The following is a 16,200-nucleotide window of genomic DNA, read 5'->3' as shown; positions in this document are numbered from 1 at the left end:
CTGGGGAAGAGAAGCTTCAATTACCAGCAAGGTTGGAGATGCTTGCCTGGCATGTCTGGTGCATGAGGGCACAGCAGCCTTCAGGCTCCCTGTATGCCAACGTAGGAGTCTGTATCCAGGAGAGATTTGGTGACTCCACAGGAAATGCTTTCTTGACATCAAGCTAATTCCCTGACCTTCCTCTCTGCCCTCCTCTACTATATACAGTTGCTGGCTATTTATAAATGTGATGAATATGATTCAGAATTAAACATGCCAGGAAGAGACTGCTTCTTTCAACCTAATAATTAAAAAAGGAATACGGCATGACTGCTTTGTTTCATCACCACATGAAAGAGAACTATTTATTGTGGTTAGCTTAGTAGTAACAAACAAAATATTTTATTCCCATCCATGAAAAGCAATCTTGTGTGTCTTTATGGGCTTCATCCAAAGCGTGCTGGAGTCAGTACTATTATGTATGGGTTTTCAGTTAGCACATGACTGCAAACCTAAGCTGGATCAGAGCAAGGGTGCTTTTGGGCTACAATGCTGAGCATTGTACAAAACTTGGGCACCCCAGGAGAGTCTATATAGTACTCCAGACCTTGGGAGGCAAACACTTCAATAGCAAAGCTGAAGCACCCTGGCATGAGTCCGCTGCTGGGACTGTGTGGAGCAAGGGACATCGTTAGATTTTTGTGGTGTCATTAGGTTACTGCTCATGTGAAACTGAGTGATAGATAGTTTACATAGCCAGCCTTTTAGCAAAGTTCACAGGCACGGCTCCAACTGTATGTATCAAGGCTAATCTCAATTACAACTTAAAAATGCCTCTGTCTTTGTCACCGTGGGGATGGTCTGGAAAGTATCGACTGATCGCTACAGCTGAAAGCTTGTGGTGTTGATCTTTATCCTGCCAAAGATCACAGTTCATTCAGCATTTGCTGCAACCATTCCACTCTGATGGCTCTTTAATTTTTCCTGGTTTTGTTGTTTGTCTAGACCTTTAGTACAGCAGTAATCAAGAAAAAAAAAAAACCAAATTGAAAACCAGACACTTAGATTTAAAAAAAAAATATATATATATAATGAGCTAATGACTCTTGCTTCTCTGCCTTTCTTTTTTTTTTTTTTTTTTTTTACTTCCTTACCTCTTGTCCATGCATTTTTGAGTTTTATAAATGTGTGAGAGGAATACTGCAGGATCATGTCATTGAATGTTGAAATAGAAGGGAAGGATAATGAGGAAAAAAAGAGGGAAGAAAGACAAAATCACTTAAATAAGGAAGATAAATCAAAGACAAAGGATGATGAGGGGAAAAGTAGCCTGGAGCCCAAAGTAGAATAAAGCATGGGAAAGAATTTGAGACACCAGAGCAAGTGGTGAATATCAGGAGTAGTCAGGAGCAGGCTCCACAAAAGGCTCTGAAAGATACTTTCAGATGCATTCATACTCCAAGATGAATGTATGTCTGTCTTTAATAATAGATATGATTGCAGCAGGTATAAATAATTTGAAATAGTACCAGGTAACTTGAGTATCAATAACAGGAAAAATGCAGCAGCACAGGATGGCCAAGTCTGTGTCCTGCTGGTATCCAGGGTAATGGATGGTTTTGAATAGGTTATTAGGGAACTCGGTTTCTGTTCCTGACTCTTAATGGTTGCTTGTGTACTTTAATATTATATGGTAATTGCCTAGAAAGGCAGTGTTGTAATAGGGATTGAAATTTAAATTTCCCTACTCCCAGCTAGGGACCTTAATTGTTGCATTGCAAAGTGATGCCTTGCTTCCCTGGTCCAATGAATGTGGATTAGTTTGTTCAGAATAACAGACTTTCAGCAGGCACAATGAAAGACATTTCTCCCAGCTAGCCTCTGGCCTGATGATGAAGGGAATTTCTTGGGAATTCTCAGATAGTACTTCACTGTTGTCCTCATGACCCTCCAGGTCTTACATCTGCCTTTTTAGCTGCTGAGAAAACCTCTCTTTCCTCCTGTCATGTTTTTAAAAAATGTCAAAATCTTCAGACCCCACTGAAGCCTAACCCAAGAATTAAATGCTTTAGATGCCAAGAAGGCTGTAGTTGAATGTCAGTAATTGACAACTCAAGTCCTTCTCACACTATGTATTGAAGATTCTGGTCCAAGGTACTGCTGCTTCTGGTGTGGTAGGGAATAGGGGGCACATGGCCCAAGGCAGTGGGCTCCTGAATAGCAAACTGGTGCCAGAACTTGTGGTGCATTTATAGGCTGTGGTGCATTTATAGTCTGTGATAAGTCTGTATTTGGGAAAACACCATGTTGTGGATTTGTTTATGTTACAAGCACTGTGTTCATGTGTGATTCTCTGGCATCAGGAGGCTGACTTCTGTCAGACAAAATTCCTGCAGGCTGGAGGTTAAAGATCTATGTTGTGATTTTTTTGTTCTTGTTTGGTTTGTTTTGGTTTTTTTTTGGGTTGGTGGTTTTTGTTTTGTTTTTGTTTTTGTTTGGTTTGGTTTGGTTTGGTTTTTTTGGTTGTTTTTTGGGTTTTTTTGAACTGCATTCAAATTCTTTGGCAAGTGATGAGTACTGTTCCCCTTTGCTTATGCAGACTACACTTAAAGTACTGCAGTAATACAAAACAAACCTTTCTGCTGGCCAGTGCCAATTTTAGTTTAAGAAAAGTATAGCACTGCAGTTGAAAGTCTTCATTGTCTTCTGAGGCCCAATCACTAATGAATATTCTTTAATTTTTTTTTTTACCACAAATTTCACATTCATATGACTTATTTAAATTAAACTGTATACTTGACAAGATACTGGTGGAGTATGCCAGAGAAAATGATTTAGTGGTGCTGCTGAAAATGTTGAAAATGCCTTTGGATAGTAATTTGGGTTCGATCTTAAAATTTTGCTGGTGATTTCCCCGGTAATAGCTAAAAGTAAAATCATTCTAAGAATCCTTGGTATTCTTCCTCCATTTTGGAAAACAATCAGACAGACTGTATATCCTCACAAAAAGTACTGGTGAACAGATCACTGATCTCTCATCTGAATTAGTTACATGTGTAATTTTTCTTACATATGCTTTCCAGTAAAGCAAGGTTCAGACCTACTTACTGGTCTACCAGACAGCTTTGGTGAAGAATTAGAAAATACTCTGAATGCTTTAATAATTAGACTAATTGTAGTTTACTTGATTCCCTAATGTAATAAATTATTTCCTTCACAGTCCATTATTTGTGGGATAAACCTCTACATTGAACGTGTTATTAATTATTTATTCCTTCCATTACTATTGAATGGACATTTAAGTATTGGCTCATGGTTTCTAGCACAGTTCATAAGAACATACCTATTCAATAATTTTAGGAAGCATTTTCTTATGACACATAACATAAGTTTCCTCTTCTGTGGAGTTAAAATACCTCTTTAACTGCTTTATTCTTATTAATATGTCAAGAAATCAATAAAGGTTTTTTCTGTCCGATATTAGGGATTGAAAATATTTGTGATATTCTTCTAGAGGATTTTAATTATTTTTTTGTAGTTAGATAAAAATGGGCTAATTTTCCCTCCTTTAGTGTTATTTCAATGAGTTTACATAGCCATATGCAGAATGTATTGTTCTGCACCGATTACTACACCTTGGCATTTTCCATATACACTGTTTCATAAGCAAACACACTTTCACAGAAGCAGATTTATGCACAAAAATATCCTCAACAAGCCAAAACCAAACAAACGAAGCCCAAATGTGGCTATTTGTTGTTCTGAGAGGGAAAGGTAGGAGAAAGGTTGTATAGTGAACATGATGAACCAGCAGAGTTATCCTTAATGCAATAGCTTCAGTCCATGTGAGTACAGTTGAGAATTTAATTGCCTTTGTCAAGTCCACAGGGGAGGGATATTACAGCAAGTAAGACGGGTAAACCTTGCAGAAGTATACTGGCTGGGAGGATGGCTGCTAGGAAAGGTTAAATCACAGATCATGGGAAGAGTCATATATTGGGAGAGTCATATATTGCCACAATGTCAATATTTCCAGTCAAACCTGCCCACTTCCTAAGAGAGTTGTGGTGTTCTTTGTAGATGTCAAGAAATGACTGAACAGAAACAACAGTGAGAGTCCTGGTTTTCAGTCATGCTGAACCAGAGCTGATACTTAAATAACCAAAAGAAAACTAATGTGATGAGTGATTTGGTCAAAGAACAGAGAGGTAGAGACCTGTAAAAAAAGTTTCAAGAGATGCTAGCTGATGGGGTTATTTGATGAGATAAAGAGACAATGATTGACAATAAATTTCTGTGGCACCTGATAACAAATAAGAGGTGACAGTGGAGGGCATCTCCAAGCAAGATGCTGGCAGATGATCCAGAAAGCTGGAGAAATGGGAGATAATCTAACCATTAGAGACAGCACAACACATTCTTACCTTTTTTTTTTTTTTTTTTTTTTTTTCAGGTTTGGGTGGATTTTTGGGGTTTTTTTTTTTGTTTGTTTGTTTAAAGGAACTTTTTTCCTGAAAGTTCTCCTTAAGATCTTTCTGTTAAAGGAACCATCTGTGGCAGAGAAATGGAGGTGAAGATACAATTCCAAGTGGCTATTTGCACGTACCTATCTGAAAGTGTGTCTTGCCAGTAAATAAGTGGTTCTGAGCTTTTAGGAGCTGTGTCTGTGCAAGAGTTCCAAGCCTTCAGCTATATGACAGTGGTTAACAGGGGGCTGCAGAAGAATGATTAGCACTAATATTTATTTAAGGGAAGTTAATAGAAGAAAAAAATCATACGGGCAGTTTCTTTTCCTATTTTTCTGTGGTTTCATCACTAGCTCACTATAGACCTAATGTCTTAAAAAATAAAAATTTTTTGAAGTTAAAGCAATTTCTTATCTGTAGCAGGTCAGCTGCTTACATGCTGCTGAATATTACTTGCTTCTGTCATTTTCCTATGATTACTGAACACATAAATAATATTGCTATTGAAGCATCTTCCCAGTGTGAATCTTGGATGTGAGATTAAGTTAGCAGGGTTTAGCAAGTATCATTTGCACTGTGGTGAATGTGGACATGGGGATGAATAGGCTCTTAGCCAGCAGCAAATACATGGTGATGTAACTTGTTCTGACAGGAGGGGAGGCTGAACAAACTTGCACAGGGTTTTCCAACAGCAAAGGCAAAGTAATACATGCTGACAATTTCTGCAGACCAGCTGATGCACAGTGAGTTGCTAATAGTGCTAACTTGATGGTGCTCCTGAGTTCACAAGACAGTGTAATGTTGTGCATCACACTACTTTTGCTTAGATCCTGTTCTATTACTAATGGCTTCTATGGGTTGCAGATCTCTATGTATGTGAATGTGTACTTCATTAGACATACAGCATTTGTAATACATATTACAAGTCATGCTGTTGTTCACACTGGCTGGACTAGTCCTAAACAGAAGTATGGTAAAAGTAACAGGGCAGAAACAACAGAAAAATTGGAGTAATTGTTATAAAGGTAGTGTGTGCTAAACAGAAGGGTTTTGCACCAACAAAATTGAGAGGAAAAGCTTGAAACCAGAGATGTCCCCTCCTGAGCCTTACTGAGACAAGATAGAACAAAATGCTGTGGGGAAGCTATGCTGCAGCAGCTTATGACAGGATTTAGCACTGCTTGCTCTAAGTCTGATATAACTGGGGAATTAAACCCTTTTCTCTTTCCAATCCCCTCTAACATAGAAAGATGAATTTAAACATTAATGCAAGGATAGCATGTGCTTTCAATTTGGTGATTGAAATTGAATTATGTTCTCTATGGTTACTGGATGGACAGTAAGAGGTCAGGGAAAACCAAGTAAACACAAATCTTTTCTGCCTGCCATTTTAAAGAAATGTTATTAATCCACTGGGAGCAAGAAAATTAAAATTAATGTAGTGGGTTTTTCCCTTCTTGGGTGGTAAAACAAGCCATGAGGAAGAAGGCAATGGAATTTAGAGTAAAAATAATCCCATGGGAGAGAAAAAAAGTTTCTTATTTGCATTTGATGTTTTTTAGCCCATGTTTGCTATAGCAGCCTAGATCACTTAGAGATCTTAACATGAACTCGTTTCTAAGCCAATCCTTATTTTCCTTAGAACAGGCCTCTTTCTCCCAATATTTGTTGTAACTGATCAAGGAAGATTTGCTAGGGAAAAAACTCCAAGTCTGTTGTTCTTGGCATAGTATTAATGGTTGGACAGACCTTGCATAGGAAAATTTAGCTCTGTCTAGGATTCAAGCCACTCACCTTTACAAACTGGACAAGATTACTGTTGAATCAGGGGTATCTGAAATAAGAACAACATTATTTTATTGAAAAATTGCAGGTGAATGAGATCAGGCATGAATTTTGTGTCACGGCACTCTTCACCTGGGACTCAGTATGAGTTATCAGTGAAATTATGCATTGCTGATATTTCATATTGTAATGACAATGTAAATATAGTTATTAATTAAATATATAAATGTTAATATTTTAGATGTGTTGTTTTGGCTATTGTGCATTCTTAAGTGTTAATTGGAAATTTAATGAATTGTAAGAAAAAAGGAGAAGCCAAGCATACAAAGTTACAAAATTATTAGCATTAACAGTGTTTGGGCAATCTATTCCTTTTGTTGATTTAACTTAAGTTCCTTTTTCTGATAGGTTAGTAATCCTGGACAGTAAGAAGAAAAGTTAAATTGGTATAAGAACAAACATACTCGTTTCTTTGTGATTAACTATTTGCTTTCTTATAGCTGACCTTTAAGGCTAGCAACAGATAACCCACCAAGATGCAAAGTTGGAGTGTTTTGAAGGCAAATGTCAGTTAATTTGCACAAGGAATTATAAAAAACATGTTTTCTGCTGTGATGAGCTTCTGAGTCAGAGCTGGAATGTGCAGCGGAAGAATACTCATCTGTGCTGTCCCACATGGTTCCCTCCTTAACCACAATTTCTTGTTGAACCTCCTATTCATGGGCATTTGCCAGTTTTTATAATTTTCCACAGTCTGAAATGGAAATGTGGTAACAGATAGCATTTTCTAAGCCTAGAATGGCTAGAATTCCCCAAGGAATTCCTGTGTACTTGGGGTTTTTTTCCTAGTTTGCATGTATCATAGAAAATTGACTGAAATATCATACTATGCGCTCTAACTTGTACCTCTGGATTTCATTTGCCATTTACAATGAGCAGCTTGCAGTGTTTAAAATGGGTATAACAGGCAGAGCTCTTATTAAGAGTTACTGATCCTGTCTCTGTGAATATTGGTATAATGGATGGTGGTGCCAACTAGAGCTGATTACTTCTTCCTCTTCAGCTCTGCTGTCTCCTTGGAAGTTGAAACTGCAGAATTCCTTAATTAATCCTGCCAGTCCAGAAACTGAAGATGATAAAGGCTAAGTATAGTGGAGCCTTTTGGTATAGCCAGCACTTCTTTCTTTTACATACACAGCATGGATGCAAGCTAGCAAAGATAATCTTTCAGGGAGAACAGTGGGCATTTTAAACGTACCCTGGAACATTTTTGCAGTACATCTCTCCCAGAGACTGTTAATCATTGTGTAAAATGCTTCTGAAAAGGAACCATTCTTCTACAGTAAACCTGTATGCAAAAAGTACACAAAAGCCTTAACCTCTCTTCTTATCTTGGGTATATTTTAGGAACTGTTGTTAATAAGGTTTTATTCTGATGATAAACCTGAAGATTTCTTCTTATAGATGAGAATCAGACAGAACTATCAGCCTAGGCTAGTAATAGAATAAAATACAAAAATTTTTGAATTGCATGTTTCCTGAAGAGGTTTCAGTGTGCTCTGTAAAATGTTTCAAACATACTTCCCATACATGAGGATGGCATGAAAAAAATCCAGTTACTTGCTACATGATTCAGAGAATATAAGTCATGGGGAAAAATGTTAATATTCACTTTTATGTCTTCAAATTCTAGGTTTCACTTCTTAAACTGAAAAAAATATATATATTTGGGGCTTATTCATCATATTTTAAAAATGAGATCCATGAGTCATAAGGTTCCAGGTTTTCCTCGCTTTCAAAATCTCTGTGTCCCAAAGAAGGGATTTTCATTTTGGTCAGTTGTTTTCCTACCACAAAGATGGGATGGTAAAGTAGGCAACGAAATGAACACTACTGCAGTACTTTTTTCTTTCAGAGAATAATACAGGCTTTGCTTAAAATAATATAAGAAACACATTTGTATCTGAGGATGTATTTCACAGCATTTCCAAGAAGAAGTCTGCTGAAACTTACTTGTTTTTAATGAGTAAGCATAAGTACACCTCAATTAAGACTTTCTCTGATATCACATCAGACTTGCTTGCATTTAAATTAGTGGGTCAGCAAGAAAGGACACTGGAACCTTTTATTAACAGCTGACTTCTCCCAAGTCTCATTTTACATTTTTAGTTCCAACGCTACTGAACTGAAAGGAGATCATGTTAAAAAAATGGAGGTGAATAACAGACAACAGAGACAAGGCAGCTGCCAGACATCAGCTTCCACTATGTACTTCAAAAATATCAGTATCCTTACTGATATTATACAGAACAATAATGTATCCTTGTGAAACAGGCAGTCTTTTGTATTTTCTGGTACGAGTTTTCATGAGAGAAGTCTAGGATACAGAGTTGAGTATTTTCTTCAAAGCTGTCTGACATGAAGAGACTGCCTATCAAGTAAGAATCAAAAGTAAATATTAATTTAAATTATATTTAACCTGCTGAAATCATTATGATGGTGCTGTTCTCTAAGGAAATCTGTACTATTTCCCTGCAGTCACTGTTTGATGTACCAGAATATCTCAACAGTGAATTTCATAACACTCTTATTTCTGTCACAAATTCTTCCTATGTTGGCCAGCTGGTTGCTCATTCCTGATCTTTACTGATGATGTTCTTTGGAAAGCTGCAGGATGTCTTAATTCCACTTGAATTTTGGGGTTGAGGGTTAACTAGTGTACAAGTGATAAAGACACCATGTGACCTCTCTAGAGGATATAAAGCCTTTTATCACATGCATCAGCAAGTACATCTGAGATGTTTTGGGCCATTTCTCCCTTGCCTTCTTGGCTGTAGCTCTTCCCAGCTCTTGCTGGACATACGCAGATATTTTTGTCGTTCCAGTAACATGAGAGAAGGTGGTTGATCATTAGTATATCATGAATTACAGAGCACATACAGACTAACAGGGCTACACTCACTATAGAATACTAAATAATGAATGTGGTTGATATCTTTTTAATGAGATAGTAGAATAACAGAAAAGTTCTGTTGTTTAAGCTGTGTTTTCTTTGAAATACAATATAAATGAGCTGCTTGAGAAGCAGATGACATGCCTAATTAGTCCCCAGTATAACCTTACTGGACTCTGTTGATTTGCATGAGATTAATTTTCTTAATTCTTTTGGGGAGAGAAAAAAAAAAAAAAAGTTGAGAATTACAGAGCAGGAAAGGTGTCCACTTATCTTCTAATCTATGAAACTTCTATGTCAGATTTAGTAGCTCAAGTGCTTTGGGAAGTTGAGAATGTTAAAGGGAAATAGAAAGTAGAATTTAAAGTTATTTTCATGGATTGCAAATATTTAATGACTATTTTTTCCAAGTTGTATTATTAATGACTTGTTTTATTCAGATTGTGTAAACATAAGAAGGAAGCCCTTCCCTTCCTTCAGTATCCTAGAACTTTTTCCTTAGAAATTGTAGCTTGAGAGGCTTGTGTTCTTCCTCATGGGTATGATTTTTCAGTTTGCTTTTTCTCCTATATTAAGTCAGAGGTTTAGTGAAACTAATTCATAAGGTGTTTAACCCCTTCTTAGGAAAAGTTACTCAGAGAAATAGATGAGAACTGTGCTGAGTTCTTTCATTAAACATACTGTGGAACAGAGGTAGGATTCAGTTACAGAGTACTGGATGAATTTGAAACAGCCTTATTTCAAAAACTTCAGTGAGATATTTAAAATTAAATACTCAGAGTTATTAGAAAAATTTTTAATAAGAGATACATTGCAATCATTAAAAACCCTTTATCACAAGAAAAGTGACTGCACATCTTGCAAACATTAACAATTCAAACTTAGTTATTACCCTACAGAGTAAGACTTGCAAGACATCTAGCAGTGACATGCAACATGAATTTTATATTTGCTGAGTACCACATGAATAACCCACTGATTTCTGTAAGGAAGTTTTTCCCAGATGGGTGAATGGCATTTTGGCAGGAGATGGATTTCCTGCTATCCCTGCAGTGAATTCAGTATGGCCCAGGCATTTATTTCATCCTGCTGGCCTGTATTCTGCTATCTTATAATAATAAAGACTATTTAGAACATGTTTGTACCTGTTGAGGAAATAAATTCATGTGAACAGGCAAGCCTGGCACAGGAAAGGATTCTCTTCCAACTTTGTGTCTTGTATGGTAGCTATTAAAACTTCCCTTTTGAAAATAAATGGTTTGTTTATTTAAGAACAATTATATGACCATTTTGAATTACAACACTTTCACATGCTTTTCATGTGGTCAGAAAGATTTATTGCACAAAAAAAAGAGCCATGGAAAGGTGGTGGAAATTAAATACAGTATTTGTATATTGCTGACAGTATGCAAGATGCTTCCTTATTCTGAAGAGCATTCAGTCCAAATAAACATATAAGTGCATTAGAAGATGTACAGACAGATTTGAATAATCTTCATTTTATGATTTACAGTACAGAAAAGGAGTCAAATTTTTTATCAGAATATGTCAAAAGCACCCTAACTCAGCCAGAAGATTTCTTTAGGGTTCTTATAAATAAAGAGGATGGATTTATGCTGCAGTACATAAAAAAAACTATAATAGATTTTATAAGCACAATCTGTACATTTTGAAAGTCTTTTTTTGAGTGTGTATGCTAAAGATCAAACTTTCCTATATATAAATCCTCCTTGTCTTTTATTTTGGTGGAATATGATCTGCCTTGATACTCTCCAAATTCATGAGTTAATCTTTCCATTTTCCTGTGAAAAACTAAAGATGTTTTTACAATTTCTACATCATGGCATTCTGTTTGTTTTGTTTGTTTTTTTTTTCCAAATAATTAAAGCTTTCTCCTCTTAGAGTGGAAAAAGAATTTGAAAATCATTATGGGAAATACTGGACTTACAACATTTTTTTAAAATATTCCAAAACTTCTATTACATTATTAATAACCCATACCTAGAGACATTTGCAGAGTTACATAGAAACCCAATTGAAGCTCTGTAATAAAACTGAATAAAAACATTTTATCAGATTTTTTGTTTTCATGCTGAATTTCTCTCACTTTATCTCTCTCTTTACTTTCCTCCCACCCCCTCCCCTCTGACACACACACACATATCAGGTGATAGGACTTCCTCTCAGATACCAAATGTAATTTTGTGTCACTAATTAAACAAAATTCAATATAAGCAGTTGTAGAGCTGGTCCTCTCATGCATGGGTAAAGGGATGTGCTAAAGGCTAGAAACCTCCAGCACAGTATCAATTGATATGTCAAGAAAAAGACTGGATTATCTAGAACATCTGGTATTACCATGAAAAGAAGAGACCTTAAAACCTCTATACTGCAGATTTTCATTGGCACAACTTTTACATTATAACATGATTTTGGCAGCCTGAATGCTGCTTTTTCTTCACACTTTTTTTTTTTTTTTGTTTGGTTGGTTGGTTGGTTTTTTGTTTCGTTTTGGTGTAACATGATTTATCTTTTTGAGTGAGATTGTTTCATAAGAACTCTCTTTCCTCCCCCCTAGTTGTTCCAAACATCCTCCCTCCCTCATTCCATGCAATTCTCTCAAGTATTCTTTACAAACTTTTGTTTCGGGAGGATGAAAATTGATGGAAAAATTGCCATGCAGAGAGTTACCATTGAGCTGACCTGTGTTCATAGCAATGTGGTTATCAACTGACCTTTACCAAAACTTAGTTTCAATTAAAATTTTCAATGATTGAAAGTGGCTGCTGTGTTCAAAATTGTATTTGCACAGGGGGACAGAGAGTGCAATTCAACTACAAAAGCAAAATAATTTTAGGAAAGCAAGATCAGGTCCTTTTTTTTTTTTTTTTTCTTTTTTTTTCTTTTTTTTTTTTTTTTTTCCTGAAGTCTTCATTTGCATCTGCCCAGCAGAAATGAACTACATTTTATTGGATAGCTTTCCAGAGAGTATTCCTATCTTCTCCATGGCAGCAAGCATTAATTAGTAACTCTTGTTATTACTGGCTATTCAAGTCTATTGTACTGCCAGACACAAAAGACCATTATTCTTGTACAAGAAAAATATGGATATGCAGCTCAAGATGGAAAAAAGCCTGGAGAGCCTAGACAAGTACAAAGGAAAAGGAGAGGGAGTGACTGAACAGGACATTCAGATTTAGGGAGTTGTAAAGTGTAACAGATACAAAAAGAAAGTAGAGAAAAAAAAAGAAAAAGAAAGTAGAGATTTGTAGTGTCAAGCACTAAGAACCTTTAAAAAGACAGATTTTTGTAGTACATGAAATACACTTCTCTCTACACATGCCTTCTGTTCAAAGTTTAGCTCACATTAAAATTAGTTGCAGCTTTTGTTAAAACTCCAAATATCAGTATATTACAGTCCTTAGAAAAAGAAAAAGAAAAAAAAAAAAAAGAGAAAAAGAGGAAAAGGAAAAGAGAAAAAGGAAAAAGAAAAGGAAAAGCAAGGCATTACAGTGACCAAGAAGGAGAAAAGCTTAATTACCAACAATGTAAAAATGTTAGATTGAGATGTTGGGACTAGCCCTAGAAATGCTCCAGCAAACAACAGGTAATCACTTCTCTGTGCTGGATTCAATTGATTGTACCATGGTAGCACCCCTTCTCTTTCTTCAGTTCCCTGCCTCCTTCTTTAAACCTTTTATGTATGATATGTACACAACACGTGCAACCATTACATCAGAGATTTACAGGAAACTCATTTCTAAAGTCTTGAACCTTTCCAAAGCAGGTATGTTCCATCCACTGAGTAAACTTCATGCTTCTATTTGAGTAGGGGTTTTTTAAAATTGTGTAAGTACAATTAATTTTCATTTTTGAGACAGCACAATAACAATACTTCTGTTTTTACAGGTGAAAGGATTTGGAGTTACTGTAAAGCAAAAAATTCTCCATCTTAATGAAGATGTTCTTATTCCTAGGTGAACACTTGCCTTTTTTAAAAAGAATCAAACTGGACCCATTAGCATTAATTTATCTAAAGGTTCATAGCCTAGCTTGTCTTTTTATGTACATGTCATAAAACTACTAGTTGCAGAGGAATTATTCCAAATTTATACATACATAGAGAAGTAAAAATATGCCCATTTTAATTTGGAATTAATATCCTAAGAGATTAATAGTGTTAATAGAATATTTAAACAATACTATGTTCAAAGTCTGCAGGTCTGACCTTCATGACAACGGATTTTAGGGAATACCACCACCCATGCCAGGTGTACCAAACAATCCCATTGTCTGTCTTGGCAGTGTAGGGACCTCTGTAATACAAACCATTCAGGTTGGCAGAGTGACACCTGGTGGGAAAGTAAAAGAAACAGCAATAAGGCCTCCTGCTGAAAAGTTTCAAGCATTTGTTATTTATTTCTCTGTGAGTCAAAAATTTTGCCATGTTTGATGCCAGCCTGTAAAACAGTTGCATAAATTTCCGTTTGCAGAGTCTGTGCGCATAAACAACAGTGATTTAATTAGGGAAGAACTGCAAACGTTTTTTGCTTCTTTTAACCAAAAGTGCTCCTTGTTCTTTCCATGTTTTCTGACATTACTAGCTCTTGGAGTTTTTCCTGCTATTTTTTTCAGTGGAAAATTCTTCCAGAGTTGTTCAGCATGGATAAGAGCAGGGCATACACCATACTCTGGGAAATACTGTTGTGTTTTTCTGTTGTCCCAGAGTAGCCCCACTTAAGTTTTCCAGTTCCACCACATGTTATTTTGTATGACAAAACCTGAATACCATCATCAGTTTGCCTATCCACCTATGGACTTCTGTTTACAAATAGATGAATTCTGACAGCTGATTCACTGGATCACTGGAGCTGGCATTTTATTGGACTATACAAAGGTAAGGGGGTTTTGTTTTTTTTTTAAAAGACTGAGGCAGAAATGCAGTTATGGTTTATTAAATACAGTGGTTGAAACAAACAAAAAACCCTAGCAAAACCCAAAAGACTTGAAAAGGAAGCAGCACAACCTTGATACTTGCCTGTTTTCTATGAGAAACAAGTTTAGATCTTTATGTGACCACATGGAGAGCAAACTGGCTCTGTTCCTTTTGCAGTACATTGTGATGAATCAGCTTGATTTACCTGCCAATTCAGTATTTCATTATAAATGTTGTTAATATCTAGTTGTTGAACACCATAATGGATTCCAAAATTAGACTTCAGAAAGTGTGCAAATAGAAAACATTCCAAATAAACCTTATGAGTTTTGTTACTGGCAAATCTTAGTCTTTTTGGCTTTGCTTGCACTTCATTAACAAAGTTTTTGAGAACTGAGATGAAAACTATGAGAAAACCTCCATAGCAAAATTCTCATCTATATATCCTTATTTATTGCTTACAATTTTTAAAGTGAGTTTTGATAATGTGTTAATTGAAAGCTTATAAATTGTGAACATCAAAAGTGAGTCTCTTTTTGAGAAGGACAAACTTGTATCAGAGCTGACATAATCTTTCTAATCATACAAATTCTGCAATGATCAGACACTCTGTCTAAACACGAAAACAGATTTCATTAAAAGAATCATAAGAAGGCACACCATAACTTTGCCAACAGCAATATGAGCCAGTAAAAAGTCTTAATTAGTGCTGGGAAGCATGAATAGTGAAAATTATAGTTTTCAGTATCCAACTAGAGGCTGTCTGAAGTAACTGTACATACTAAATTAACAACTGGCATGTGATTATTGATATGATATTGTGAAAAAACATTCATTATTCACGAGTCAATAAATACCTTAAAGTTAGTCTGTGTTCCGCCTATCTTTTCAATAGGCTAATAAAAAGTTTAAAACTACACTGCAAGAGTTTCAAAAGTACAGCCAACTCTCAACTGTCCATGGATATTTTATCTGAAGTATGTATTAACTGTGGGACAGATGTGGAGATGGGAGTTGAAGAACCCTTTGAATTCTGTCTGGATTTACTGACTCCACTGACCCCACATGAATGTAGTTATGCAGTCTCTGGGATGATTGGTGAGGCAGAAGCTTGAGTTATATCTGATATATAGATATCTGGTCCCAAGTTGTTGCCTAACAGAACACTGTTACCATCCATAAATGGTATAACTAAAAATGGGAGTGCTGGGAGAGAATAAGCTGATGTCCAGCTGGAATTGTTCACTCTCACTACTTATGAACCTGCTGAGCTTTGCAATGCCCTGGATGCTGGAAAGCTTATGACCTGCAGGTAGTACCAGAGTGAACCCAGCTCTGTGGATTTCCATTTAAGATAAAAATCTCTGCTAGAGCTTTGCTTACAAAAGGGAGCTTTTTTCTGCAGAAGTCCAGGATAACAAATGCTGTGTTGGAGCAAGACTGGTGGCTTTAAACTAGCTCTGATCTACTTCCATGGGCCTCACTTGTGTCACATCCCTTGGTCTTCATATTATCTGGGCTTTTCTGTATTTCATTAGTCCTGATAGCATAGAGTTGGCTATAAACAATTCCTTCATAGCTGGGAGCTCTTATGCAAACCAGCCAAGAGCACTAATTCCTTCTATATTTGCTAATCTGTGCATGACAAATATGTGTTTCTGAGTGCTTTCCTTTCTCTGCCAGTACTGTTCTTATGAGTAGGACTTAATGATACTAGATATTTTCTAGTATTTTGCAATTTTCAGTTTTATGTTAGGCTGAACATTAAAAAGTCAGTAACAAAGCAGTGAAATAACACTATTAGTAACTAATTTTCATTATCAAGCTAGACTGTCACTTTAAGAGCATAAGTTACACAACCATAATAAGAACTAGCCTAGCAGGAGTCAGCTATCTTTAGAAGCTATGTAGCACCAACTACAAGGTATAAATAACTGTCAAGTTCTGCTATGCAACTACTTTTGCAAAGTGGTCATTCTTTTGTCCAAAGTAATCCAATACAAATAAATTTTTTAAAAAGCAAAAAATGTATTGAGTGGTCTAAAAGTGATTAGTAATTCAGTCTTAATGAAATCCATGGC

General features: G+C 36.1%; 1 protein-coding gene across 2 annotated transcripts in view; it reads right to left on the bottom strand.

The window, feature by feature from the left end:
* Positions 1-368: 368 nt before the first annotated feature.
* The window catches only part of FGL1 (fibrinogen like 1), a 32,008-nt gene continuing 16,176 nt past the window's right edge, over positions 369-16,200 (bottom strand). The window contains exons 8-10 of one of the 2 annotated variants that reach the window (XM_056489446.1): positions 13,412-13,535; positions 6,240-6,279; positions 369-986 (exon numbers count right to left, since the gene is read on the bottom strand). In XM_056489446.1, the coding sequence (XP_056345421.1) occupies positions 6,259-6,279; positions 13,412-13,535 (145 nt within the window). In that variant the 3' untranslated portion in view covers positions 369-986; positions 6,240-6,258. Of the gene's footprint in view, positions 987-6,239; positions 6,280-10,494; positions 13,536-16,200 lie in introns of those variants that run through there. The other variant, XM_056489445.1, reaches the window with a different exon arrangement.

The sequence above is a fragment of the Oenanthe melanoleuca genome, chromosome 4 (genome assembly GCF_029582105.1).
Source record: "Oenanthe melanoleuca isolate GR-GAL-2019-014 chromosome 4, OMel1.0, whole genome shotgun sequence".
Lineage (NCBI taxonomy): Eukaryota > Metazoa > Chordata > Aves > Passeriformes > Muscicapidae > Oenanthe > Oenanthe melanoleuca.
The sequence above is the reverse complement of the archived record's forward strand: the minus strand, read 5'-3'. Positions and strand labels throughout refer to the sequence as shown.